This window comes from Ambystoma mexicanum, chromosome 8, assembly GCF_040938575.1.
Source record: "Ambystoma mexicanum isolate Mex_15411 chromosome 8, UKY_AmexF1_1, whole genome shotgun sequence".
Taxonomy (NCBI): domain Eukaryota; kingdom Metazoa; phylum Chordata; class Amphibia; order Caudata; family Ambystomatidae; genus Ambystoma; species Ambystoma mexicanum.
In genome coordinates, this window is record NC_090929.1 from 1,455,724,798 (window position 1) to 1,455,738,664 (window position 13,867).

The following is a 13,867-nucleotide window of genomic DNA, read 5'->3' on the forward strand; positions in this document are numbered from 1 at the left end:
TCATGCATGGTGCAGCTTGTCCTGAAGGCAGTGCATTCTTGTAGGGGCAACCAATGTATTTCGATGAATGTGGGTGTTATGAGGTCAAATTTGCGTAAGATTTTGATGAAGTGGGCCGTGGTGTGAAGGCCACGTCTCATTTGTGACTCTGTGGAGGTTGTCCCTCCTTCATTGTTACGGATGGGTTCTGAATATGTAACACTAGCTCATTAAGCCAAAGGTCCGGAAACTGAATAGAGGAAACTGAATATCAAAAAGCCGTTCTCCATCTTTTGAATAATGTATAATGCATAGAAGGGACCTGTCAGAATAAACTGCTTATGGGCGCACATTACAACACACAACACTTTTGGCTCTTACCCTTTAGTGGCTTCCTTCATCTGGACTATTCACCTTCTAGGCCATCAGACTAGCAACTACACGTAAAACAGGTGAATTGATAGGCGGTTAAAAAAAAAGTAAAGGTGGAAGTAAACATAATGAAAGGAGTGCGCCCTGCTGAAACTGCACTGCACTAAGGTCACATCCCTTCTGCGTCCATAGCAGGGCCCTGCTAGCAGTTCGGGAACACAATGTACAGGCAGGGACACAGTGGCCCAGAAATCTTTTTCAATAGTGGGACACGATATAGCTGCTCTTGCGGCCCAATTCATGGTTAGCCCCTTGGAGAGCTCCCGACTTATTGGTAGGCCGCTAAGGTGGGAGGGAGAGTTGGCGACCCGCCCCTGGGATGATGTTATAAAACGAGCGCTACGGGGCGCGCCCATGCGTTTTGCATCTCTCTCTCGGTCGCTGGTGCAGGAGAGCCCGCCGCTTGTTAATGGCGATAGCGGAAGTGCCAAGCTTCTTCACTAGAGCAATGCTCGTGATCAGGTGAGATTGGGGGCATCCTGTAGTCTGCTTTCAGGCTCGGCCCGCTTTTAACGGAGCCCCTCCCCCCGCCCACGAAGGTCCAGTCCGTGTTAAAAATGTTTTTTTTAATGTCATGATTGTGCATGTTCACGAATTTTATATCGCTCGGTTTATGCTTCGGCCCAGTTGTATCCTGGTACTGGTGGTATTGGGAGATGTTTGTTTTTTGTGTGGGGGTGGGGGATCTGTTACTTTACTTACAGGGCGGCCTTTACCCCGTTGATACCGGGCGAAACAATATTTGCCCCACCCCAAAAAAATCCTAACACCCCTATGCATTGCATATATGTAACACTAGCAACGTGTTTTCCTTCTTCGTGTCTCCTCATGTTGGAATTAAACCTGCAACGCACAAATGTGCAAGCAAAAAGCGTTCATTAAAACGGGAACAAAATTAGGATTGTTCACAAAACACGTTGGTAAAATATTCTACACCACGTTACGAGTTTGAGGAATTACTGCCAAACCGTTACCTACCTCCACTGGCTCTCACGGATTTTAGTAGTGTTAACAAGGCGATATAACGTAACTCATTTTTGGAGTCCATAATGCTTGCTGTATGGGGATTTTGGTGGATTTATTGCTGTTGTATCTGTCAATGTTTGGGTTCGCTGGATGCAAATCTTCTACTTCAATGCCAAAAGTATAATTCAGTGGTGCCAAGTGTTAGTAATGGAATTGAAACTTTTTTTGATTGCACCGCTGACCTTTTAATGAGGCCCAATGTTTTTTTTTTATAAAAATGCATTTTTAAAGTGCATGGAAAGAATACTTAGGTCAATGTGTCCTCTGTGTTAATGACCAAAGTTTGAATGCCATTAATGCATACCTTTCTTTAATAACTGCATAAAGTTAGTGCCTAGGTATTTTCTACCTTTGGTCAGGTTATGCAATTGTCAAATAAGTTACTTATGAGTATCCGGTTCTTGTAGAAGCCAACTGATCTATCCCAACCTTGCTGTGTTGATCCACTGCTAGTTCATGTTTTCTTTTACCTCAATGCAGGGTGCTGGCGTATACATTTTAGTAGATTATTCCCATATGGTTTCTACAGGATCAAACTGCTCACAAAATTGCCTGCACATGTGCTGAATATCAAGGATCCAGGAGTTATTTTATTTAACCAGGTGAATTCAATTAAGGAAACTTGCACCTGGACGAAGCAGAATACATGTCTTCGCTGTGAATCAGAACTTTCTCTAGCATGACCGTCTCACAGAGGATATAGTACCCATTGGGATATCCCCTGCCACAACCAGAATTTGCTGTCTTAGGTTTTTCACTTGGAGGTAGGTTGCCCTCTCGGATAATCCACTTCCCCATTTCCAAGGGTTTGCTGTCATATGGGTTTTGTACTACATCTGAACTTCTATGATGAAACGTTTGGAGAATGCAACATATGTCATTGAGACCCTTGCCCTAGGGTAAGGGTCTGCATCCTGTGGCTCTCCATATGTTTTGGCCTACAACTCTCATAATGCATTACTATTGACTAAGCTGGCTAGGTCTGATGGGAGTTGTAGTACAAAACATAGAGCCGAAGGTTGCAGACACCTGCCACAGGGAATCTCCCCACTCAAGGTATAGTCATATCACTTGTTTGACTTTAATCAAAGAGCCATGGCTCATAAGGGACCCTGACAAAATAGAGGAAGTTGGACACATGTCTCACTTTTAGAGGACAAGTGACAAGAAATGATCAATGAAAAGATATTTTATTTATATTGTGCTCGTACACAAGTGTTTCAGAGCGCGACCAGGAAAAAAGGGAGGTGAACAAGGGAGAAAAAAACCAAAAACAGCGATCTTACTAGGCCAAGTGACATTTAAGAAAGCGCAAGTGCATGGGAAAGGAAAATGGAGGGGAAAAGTGCATGGAAAGGGGGAGTGGAAAGTGCGAAGCAGAGGAGAGAAAACAAATAAATATTAAATAGAATAAATAAGGGCTTTAAACCATGGTAGTGCACCAGCAAGTGGCAGGTGAAAGTTAGTCAGAAAGGTATATCTGATAAGTGTAGAAGAAACATGGGAGGGGGACTGTATGGGTACAGATACAGAACCCTAGTGCAGATGGTGGCCTGGAGGCAGTGCAGGAGGGTGGCAGGGTGAGCAGGTACCTGGGCCCGAGAGAAGAGGGTGGCCAGGTGCACAATGCCATGAGAAGAAACAGATCAACAGGGGAGAAGGGGGGCAGAGGCAAAGAGGAAGGTCTTGAGAAGTTTCCGGCACCAAAGATGTTTTTCCTCAAGTTTCAAGGTGGCCGGGAGGCTGTTCCAAAGGGAGGCACCAGCTGAAGACGGGGATCTACCCCAGCTCGTTTTTTTGCAAAACGACTAACCCTGAGGGAGTTAGAAGTAGAGGAGCGAAGGGCTCGAGAGGGGAGGTACTTATGGAGGGATAGTTGAAGGTATTTTGGACCCAGGCCCCAGAAAGCCTTGTGGACAATGCAGAGGGTTTTAAATTTAATCCTTTCCTCCACTGGGAGCCAATGAAGGGATTTCAAGGCTGGAGAGAAGACCCCAGGGCTTGAGGCCAAGGAAAAGTCTCGCAGTCCTGTTCTGGATTAGTTGTAGAGGGTGGAGAGTGGAGGCAGGTAGATTTAGGAAGAGGCTGTTAACAGTAATCCAGTCTGGAAAAAAACAGAGCTTGGGACACAGTGAGAATTTGAGGAAAGGCAAAGTACCTCTGAGGAGGTGAAGTAAAAAGTTAGATTTTTTGGAGACATCAGAGATGTGTGCGGAGAAGGAAAGTCTAGATTCAAAGATAACCCCAAGGTTCTTAGCCGCGCAAGTGGGGGTGGGAGGAGGGCCAAGGGAGGCTGGCCAGAGAGTGAGGAAAGGATGGAGATGGTGTACCAATAAGGAGGATTTCAGTGTTGTTGGCATTTAGACATAGATCATTGGTGGCACACCAATTTTGAATGGTGATTAGAAAATGGGAGATGAGGGAAGGAGAGGAGGAGGCTGAAGGAAGAGAATGAATACGTCCGACAGGCAGTGCAGCAAAAGTTTGTTTAAACCATGGAAATGAAACAATACACACTTCAGATTCCAACAGAAATGAACTGCAAAATCTGACAATAAAAAGGGGGTCCACCCGTGCAAAATTCTACTGCAGCTTCTGTGGCTGCCCAACTGCCCAAAGCAACTATTTAATTATGCCCCATCACTAGGTGAGAATGTCTGGCAGCAGAGCCCAGCACTCAGGAGTGGAACATCAACAAATTGGTGGGGTGGAGGAGTATGGGTTAGCAGCTCAGGGTGCCTTCCTTGGACATGTTGCCTAGCACAAGTGGGGTATAAAAACAAATTAACACATACATGGGAGGGGAGAAACAGTTTACACAGCTTAGTGCCCTCAGCCACTGCACAGGTGGTCCAGGCCTAATGATGGCCCTGGTTATGCTATGATATGGCATTTGTAACGCGCCTATACACAAGTGTTTCAAGGCGCGACGAGGCGGGGGGGAACAGGTGGAGACGGACAACGATCCTACTAGGCCAGGTGTCATTCAGATCGTGCAAGGGTAGAGGGGAAGGGAAAAGTGCAGGGGGAAAGGGAGAGGGGAAAGTGCAGAACAGGGTTAGAATACAAGATAAATATGGGCCAGCTGGTGGCAAGTGCAAGGTAAGTGCAGACAAGTGCTGGGAGGAGGGGCTGTAGGGATACAGAGAACAGTCCCACAGTGCAGAGGTTGCCAGGGAGGCAGTGCAGGGAAGAGTGGCTAGGCCGAGGACCGAGATCGTAGAGTGGCCCAGTTGCAGATTCAGTGCAGTTTCAGTGGATTTTAGCAGGGGAGAGGGGGAGAGAAAGCAGAAGGCAAAGAGGAAGGTTTTGAGGTGCTTCCGGAACCGGAGATGGTTCTCCTCAAGTTTCAGGGAGGCAGGAAGGCTGTTCCAGAGGGAGGCCCCTGCTGCAGCGGGAGATCTACCCCCAACTCGTTGCCTGGAGAAGCGGCTGACCCTGAGGGAGTTGGAGGCAGATGAGCGAAGAGCTCGAAAAGGAAGATATTTAGGAAGAGAGTTGAAAGTATTTTGGCCCAAGGCCCCAGAAGGCCTTGTGGACAATGCAGAGGGTTTTGAACTTGATCCTCGCAGCCACTGGGAGCCAGTGTAGTGATTTCAGTCCTGGAGAGATGCAGTCAATGGGCTTGAGGCCAAGGACAAGTCTCGCAGTCCTGTTCTGGATGAGTTGCAAAGGGCGGAGAGTAGAGGCAAGAAGATTTAGGTAGAGGCTGTTACAGTAGTCCAGCTTCGAGAGACCCAGGGCTCTAGAGACGGCGAGCTTCTGGGAGAAGGAGAGGAAAGGAAAGATACCTCTGAAGAGGTGAAGCTAGTAGTGTGCCTTCTTAGAGACGTCAGATATGTGAGGAGAGAAAGTGTGGAGTTGAAGCTAACCCCGAGGTTTTTTGCCTTGCAGGTGGAGCAGGAAGAGGGCCAAGAGAGGCCGGCCAGAGAGCTGCAGGGAAGGAGGGAGTGGGTGTGCGGATGAGTAGAATCTGTCTTACTGGCATTAAGGCAGAGGTAATTGGCGGCACACCATTCCTGGATAGCAGAAAGACAGAGATGAGGGAAGGGGAAGAGGAGGCCGGGGGTAGCCTGAAGATGAGCTGGGTATCATCCGCATAGCACTGAAAGTTGGGGCGGAGAGCAGTGATGCGGTGGGCAAGAAGTGCCAGATACTGGTTGAAAAGCCAGGGGGAGAGGTTAAATCACTGGGGGACACCACAGGTAGAGAAAAAGATAGAGAGGAAGGACCCCAATTGGACCTGGGAGGGTCGATTGGAGAGGAAGGAGGTCAGCCACGCCAGAGCCTGACCAGTGATACCCAGGTTATCCCGGAGACGGTTGAGCAGGATGGTATGGTTGACGGTATCAAAGGCAGAGGAGAGATCAAGCAAAATGAGAACACATGGGGTATTAGAGTCAAGGTTCGAGAGCAGGTCCTCAGCGATGTTCAGGAGAGCAGTTTCCGTGCTTCTGGCAGCTCTGAAGCCAGACTGATGGTCATGAAGACTACCAACAGATTCAGCATGTAGATTAAGCTGGGAGATGGGCAGTTTCTCCAGGAGCTTGCCCAGTAAGGGAGTGATAGAGATTGGGCGATAGTTAGCCGGGCAGGAGGGGTCGGAAGAGTGTTTCTTAAGAAGGGGGTGCACAAGGGAGTGCTTGAGGGGGGGTGGGAAGACTCCAGAGGCGAAGGAGTGATTGCAGAAGTCAGCCAGGGCAGGAGCCAGTGAGTCAATGTGGTCCTTGATAGTTTTAGAGGAACAGGGGTGGACCTGTTTTGACGAGACTTTCATAGATCGGACTGGTCCCGAAACCTCGTCAGCAGAAAAAGGGGGAAAGGCAGAGGAGGGGAGGGGTGGCTGCAGAAGGGCCAGAGGAAGAGCAGGGACAGAGGGGGGGTGATGGGAGGAGAGTGAGGACAGGATGTCCTGAGTTTTTGAGATGAAGTGAGAGGCCAGTGCCATGTAAAGGGCCTGGGAGGGGACAGGAGAGGTAGAGACTGCAGCAGGGTTGGCCAGCTCCTTGCAGATTTTAGAGTTCAGCCGAATTGTTAGATGCCGCAGAGATACAGGCTTGGATAAGGGCTCTTCTTGGTGAGAATGGAGAGCCGGTATTGCCTTTGGAGCAGGCGGCAGGCCAGTTTGTCAGAGGATGAACGTGAAGCACGCCATTTCCTCTCTGCCACCCTGCACTTGCGTTTAAGGGTGACGAGATCTGAGTAATACCAGGAGTTGCATTTGGCTTTGGGCTTCATGCGGATTCTCATGACAGGGGCAAGGATATCAAGAGTATCAGTTATAGCAGAGTGTAAAGTGGAGAGGGCTGTGTCAGGGTGGGAGTCAGCCAAAGGGGGAGGGGGGGCGGGAAGGTGGCAGCGAAAGCCTCAACTGACACGCGCTTCATGGGTTGGATGACCAAGAAGGAGGGTGGCAGTGATGAGGGTGGCTTTGCCTGTGGGGTAGGGAAGGTGAGGTGGGAGGATAGGAGAAAGGGATCACTCCAGGAGACAGGAGTGGAGAGAGGGACAGAGGGGAAGGCTGGAAGAGATCGGAGCATCATGAGTTGGCCCAGACGGGAGAATAGAGAGAGTCGCAGAGGTCGCGAAAGAGTCCAGAGGGAGGACAGGAGGCATCCAGGTGGATGTTGAAGTCTCCAAGAAAGAGGAGCTGAGTGGTAGAGGACAGGAGTGAGGAGGAGAGGTCCGCCCACTTATGTTTGCTAATCTAAGTGCAGGCAAAGGAGATCTTTTAGAAAGCCAAGACTCAATTTGATTTGCAGTGTTTTACAGTAGCAATACTGTAATTATATATTGTGTAACAACTTACATTTCTAAGAATGGGATTGCATGACCATCTTTAAAAAAAAAAAAAAAAAATAGCACATACTGGTGTTTGCCAGACAGGATATATATAGTTGGCATAATAACTGTTTTATGCCTTGTCGAGGAAAGGAGCTTCAAACATTAAAACCACAAAGGTCCAGCCGCAATGCGAGGAAGATGTGATTTCTGTGAGCTCCCTGCCCTGATCCTGTCAAGCGTGATCTTGAGACAAACGGAACACGATCCAGAAAGCTTAAACATTTAACAGAAGCGTGAATATATGCAGTATATATAGAACCATCCTAGGGATGTGGCTAACCGCCATGTAGGAAAGCTGTCTCAAGCAGCTCTGAGTGATGCGCCTAATGATCTGCCGCTAACTTTAGCCTTTAAACATCAAAACGACTGAAAGTCGCCTCAACCAACAATGAATGCCTGGGGCACTCGATGCTGAAGTTTGGAGCAGCTTCGGCCACCACGACGAGGACAAAGGAACACACTGCATCCAGAAAATGGCGGCCGCCGCGAGACCGGACTCTTCATTGTTGCCTGCGCACTAAACTGTGACGACACGGGCCAGCCGAGACCTGGAGCACCCTGCCACAGCTGAGGGAGTTGGGTGCTACGTGATCCGGGCTGTAAAAAGCAACCCACGTGGACAGGCTGGGAGCTGCGCCCTTGTGCCCCGAGCTGGCGAGGGTGGGAGAGCCGGGGGTAGCCACGGACAGCATGCGGCAGACGAGGCGCTGAGCCCGCGTAATACAAGCCGGGAGCGAAGAGAGAGGGGCCCGGGGCCGACCCGGCTCACCTTGATGGTGTGGCGCGGCTCCCCCAGCGGGGGCTGCAGGCCTGGGCGGGAGTTCCAGCATGCCCCCCCAGTGAGACCGAGACAAGGGGATGGGGGCGCCACCAAAACCTCTCCATCCATCACCCCACTGCAGGACAAACGAGCGGCACTGCCCTCGCAGAGCGCAAGACAGATGCGCAGGCTCTCTGGCCGGGGGCTGCGCCTGCGCTGGGCTGCGTGCGGCAGCCCCACGAAACCTGCGGCGGACTGCCGCAGCCACCGAAGCCGGTCTCGACTGGAGCATCAAGCACCGGGGTGGCCCAAACCCTGATCGAGGGCGTGGAGGAGCCGGCGGGCAGGACAAAAATCAGGCAGTAAGGAGTCAGGGGGGGTCTCGGGGGTCACCATTATTCCAGCGCATTAGACAGTGCCTTGACCTCCGGGACCCCCCCGGAACAGACCCGCCCACGCCCGGTGGCAGCATGCCGCGCCCGGCGGAGGACGACACTCGGCAGCACTACGAGGCTCGGGGCACCCGTGGGGGCCTCCAGTGGGCACCTGGAAACACAAGCAGCCTGCTGAGTCAACCCGGAGGGCCGCGGGCCCCCAGCCAACACCGCGCCTGGACCCATGGTGAGGCCTGCGATCGGGGCGGGAGTGGCCAGCAGTGAAGGGCCTGGCGACCATAGTGGCGACCTTAGTAGCCCCCACGCAACACAAGAGGTGACGCCCCCTTTAGGGCCCTGCCAAGGGGACAAATTGCAACCAAGATTCCTCCTCGCACCCCGAGCATAACTGAGATTAGGGACACTTTGCAACCCGGAGGAAAGCCTACAACTCAATAAGTCTGCAGCAAGGCTGGAACCCTAAAACAGTACGCTACCCCTCCAACCTGGTGCACAGGTGAGACCAACTCCGGAGCCCCCCTTAACCTGGACTAGAGAGGCCCGTCCCGCGGGGCCTACACACCACAGGGGCTTGCCCGCCTCGGACGCCCCTAGGACTCTTCCAGCTTGCCTTGGGAGCAGGTGTGCATAGCAACCAGGCGGAACCGGCCCTGGGCAGCCCTGTCACTGCACCGCCACAGGGCAGGCTGCTCCTGATGCCACCAAAAGCCCACAAAAGACCTGGCGGGCTGCCCTGCTCCTGAGGCTATGTCTGTTAAAGGTGCACGAGGCAAACACAAACAAACCACCATGGATTCCTTTGCAGCCTCTGGGGCGCTCAGACCGGGCGCCGGCCCCGCCACCTGAGAGGCACCAAATGCGGAGGCACCCAAACCGGCGAATTCGCAACTCTTGGAGGCTATCATGACACTCCAGAAAACCATGGAGAACAAAATAGACGCAGTGGCCATTGACTTGAACCTGCTGCAGCAAGATGTGTGTTCCATTGCCAGTAGAACGGATGCTCTCGAGACCTAAGTGCAAGACAATACTGAATCAAAAACGCAACTTCTGAGAGTAGACATCCTAGCACAGAAGGTGAAGAACCTGGAGGATAGAGCTGACGAGGCCGAAGGTTGGGCCCGCAGAAATAACATCAGAATTATTGGCCTGCCCGAGGGAATCGAAGGCAACGACCCCACGAACTACATCGAAGACCTTCTCATACACAAAATTGGAGCAGGAAAGCCATCACAAGGCTTCACCATAGAGAGCCCACAGATCCCTTGCCAGACGGCCGCCTCTGGGAAACCCGCCCAGACCTATCATAGCCAAAGTGCTCAATTATAAGGACAGACAATTTTAGCCTTCTCAAGGCTGGGCGGCTCCATACGAGACTCTGCGAAGTCTCCATTTATCCAGACTACACCCTACAGGTCCAAAGAAGCAGGGCCCAATTCAATCACACCAAAGCCAGACTGAAAAACATTGGCCTGCATTACATGCTCCTATACCCGGCTAGATTGAAGGTCCTACACAACAACAAAGCCCTCCTATTCGACACCCCTATTGAAGTCAGCGAATGGATGGACAGGGAGCAGGTCCCTGACCTAGAACCGAAACAGCGCAACCATAACCATCAACATGGGTGCCCACCCACACCCTCCCTAGGCAGCACTAACCTGACTCAGCTCTACACTAAGCAACGCAGCAACCCAGATGCTACCGGAGCCACACTAGACACGAAATACTTCAGAGCTGCACCACCAGAAGTAGAAGCTACTCCTGCCCCCAGGAACATTTAGGGTAGTTCACACGCCCATAGGGCACCAAGTGGCCAAATGTTCATGGAACAGAAACGGGAAAGTCAGAACGGGGGAAACCTCGTTAGATGTGTTATGTTTAGGGGAAAGTTCAAGGTTATTGTACATCGGGAAGGGAACCCCAAAATGGGAACCCAGATAAAGTTGTACACGGAACAGACCAAGACCATCTGCTGCAGAATTGTTATGGGACTGTCCGAGCCCACATGGGACCTCGACCCCCGACCACCCACAACTCACAACCACACGCAGACCATGGCTGACAAAATCAGAATCATATCCTGGAACGTCAGAGGCTTAAACGGCTACGTCAAACAGCACCGCATCCACGCCTTCATGAAACGCCACAAAGTGGGGGTCGCCCTGCTGCAAGAGACACACCTAAACGCAACCAAACTAGCAGCGCTGGCCAAGGTCTGGAGGGGAACCCTAATAGGTTCCGCGTACTCCACATATGCAAGAGGATTCCTGATATGGATCGCACCTTCTATTCCTATTACCCTGACCCACACCAAAACGGATAATGAAGGCAGAATGGCCCTGATTCAAGGCACCATCGAAGGTAGAGACCTCTGCCTGATTAGCACCTACGCTCCTAACCATGACGCCACCGTCTTTCGCTCATTGTACACTCGCCTGAACCAGAGTAGAGAGGACATAATAATATGGGGTGGTGACCACAATTGTACCCTGGATCCTTGCAAGGACAGATCGGACAGCAAGCATGTCAGCCCTTCCCCACCTGCCAAAATACTGAACACCCTCACGCAACTATTTGCCCTGAAAGACCTATGGAGGGAATAGCACCCCGAAACCAGAGCCTATTCTTTTTACTTGCCCCCACACAAAGTCCACACTAGAATCTATTGCCTATTTGTTAGCGGGGAACACAAAGCCCTGTTTGAAGACGCACAGTACCTGGCTAGGGTGCTGTCGGACCACTCCCCCCTGACTTCCACATGGACGTTAACAGCCCCTAGGGCCCCTGTCCCAACTTGGAAACTCAGAAGCGAGGCACTGTTAGACAAAGCCTTCAACTAGCAAATCAGACAAGGCACGAGAGACTACTGGCAAACCAACATAGACGGTGTCCAACACATAAGTACAGCGTGGGAGGCGTATAAGGTAGTGATAAGGGATGAAATGATGGCCGCTGCCGATGGAGCCCGAAGACTCACCACGGCCCTGCTAGCGCGCACTGAAACAGAGCTGAAAGACCTTGAATCAACGCTATCCCCAGATCTGGCCCATATGCATAAAATAATAGAACTTAAACAAGCTTGCCTAACACACAGGGAGGCATTGCGGAAACTAAGCTATGCGAAACACACCAAAAGGTACCATGCCCTAGGCGATAAACCCGGGAAACTGCTTGCGTGGTTATACAAGCGAGAAATCCCCAGAACACCCATCTGCCTAATCTGGTGCAAAGACGGCCTGAACACCCACACACAAGTTGGGATAAACCTAGCGTTCAAAGAGTACTACCAGGCCCTATACTCTGACCCCGCACCACCCACTGACATTGAGGATGTCCTCCACATCATCAGGCTACCACACCTAAATGAACACATGGCCGAGACCCTGGATGGCCCCATTACTCCAGATGAGGTCAAGGCCACCATCAGAACATTATCCTCTGGGGAAAACACCAGGGCCTGACGGACTCCCTGTTGAGTTCTAGAAGACCTACGAGGACATACTAGCCCCATTAATCCCAGGTGTACAAGGCGTACGAGGAGGGCTGCCTCCCAGACTCGATGCGTGAGGCTATTATCATCCACCTGCTAAAACCTAATAAAGACAGCTCAGAATGTGGCTCGTACAGGCCCTTGTCCATGCTAAACGTGGATAATAAAATACTAACAGCCCTTCGGGCAAGGAGACTATAGGTAGCCATCCCGCACTTAATCCACCATGACCAGATAGGGTACGTGCTGGGCCGCTCCATCACAGAAAACCTACGCAAGCTGCACCACGTCATATAGAGACAGCGAGCCAGGAAAATGCACGGTGGCATCCCTAGATGCCTCCAAAGCTTTCGATTCAGTTCGGTGGAAGTGGCTCCATGCCACCCTGGCCAAGATGGGGATAGGGCCAGCCTTCCTAAAATGGTTCAAACTCACAAAAACAGACCCCACGGCCAGAGTGAAAACCAATACTTCTCTGACAAATGGAACCTCTCCAGAGGGACCCGGCAGGGATGCCCCCTATCCCCATTACTTTACATCCTAGCTATCGAACCGGTGGCGGCATATCCTAGGCAGGAGTACGGTGACGGGGGCATAATAAACGGGGTGACCACCTAGTCTCTAGGTAGAGAAGCATGTCATCCGCATACATAAAGGACCCTGAACACATACTTCCCTACATACTGGAGACACTATAGGGGTTTTATAGATGCACGGGGATCCAAATCAACCACGATAAGTCTTGCCTGTACCCCTTAGCCGCCCTAAGCACAGCTAAGACGGAACACCTACCCTCACTGGCTCTTTAAATGGGAACCCACCTCATTTAAATACCTGGGCATTGGGATCCACCGAGACCCCAGAACTGAATATGCGCTGAACTAAAAGGGCAAATGAAGGCTTAGTCAATGGACATTTGGAGTAAGTTGCCTCTCGGTGGCCGGCAGAGCAGGGCTTCTCAAAATGGTAGCACTACCAAGACTACTGTACTTCACCAACGTCCCGTACAACATCCCGCAGAACTTCAAGGAGCTAAACAAACTCTGCAGGAAATTTCGATGGCATGAAGGAAGTCACCCTAGAAGTAACGCAAAGACCATATGACAGAGGAGGCCTCAAAATCCCTAATTTCGACCTCTATTTAGCAGGCCAACTGAAGCATGTGATCCAATGGATGGCCGACTATGCCACTATGGACACTCGCCTGCTGCGGCCCACAGACTCCCAGAAGCTGCTTAGAGACCTACTCTGGACTGAGCAGGACATGAAACAAGACGCATATTTAATCCACCTGGGCACCCGGATTTGGAGGCAGGCCTGCAAAACTGCCAAACTGGTCGACCCTTTCTCCCCACAGATCCCGATAGCTGCAATCATGTCAGGTAGACCAGAGGGACAGAAAGTGATCCGGAACATATGGGAATCCTTTGGTATCGCCAGCCTGGGTGACCTAGCGGACGACCAGGGTATTCTCTCGTTCACTGAACTGCAGGAAACCACGGGATACCACCAGGTCAATTCCTCCTACACAGAGCGGTAGTTAACAGACTTATGAAACGATGGCCAGAGATGGAAACCCTCAGCACCGGGCATGAGCTCATAGAGAACTTGCTGAGCGCAGCAGAGGGAGGACATGAAACCTCGAGGCTTTACGAGACCCTGCTCAGCTGTGCCTCACAACACGAACTTAAAAGCAAGGCAAAATGGGAACTCTAACTTGGCACGCTGTTCGATGAGAGTGGGAGGTCATAACACACTACCACAAAAAGGTATCCAGAAACGCCCGCTTCCAGCTCATTCAATTCTACATCATTCACAGGGAGGGAGGGATTAAGGGAGTGATTACCAATACGCAATTGCCTTGGAAATGATACTGTTTGTATTGTTGAAAAAATAAAAATGAATTTAAATAAAAAAAATATAGAACCATCCTAGAGT

The 13,867-nt window shown here is 51.1% G+C and overlaps 1 protein-coding gene across 2 annotated transcripts in view; it reads left to right on the forward strand.

The window, feature by feature from the left end:
* Positions 1 to 773: 773 nt before the first annotated feature.
* LOC138473107 (zona pellucida sperm-binding protein 2-like) overlaps positions 774 to 13,867 on the forward strand; it is an 895,281-nt gene continuing 882,187 nt past the window's right edge. For both annotated transcript variants that reach the window (XM_069611626.1, XM_069611625.1), the window contains exon 1: positions 774 to 873. In XM_069611626.1, coding sequence (XP_069467727.1) covers positions 821 to 873 — 53 coding nt within the window. In that variant the 5' untranslated portion in view covers positions 774 to 820. The remainder of the gene's footprint in view (positions 874 to 13,867) is intronic.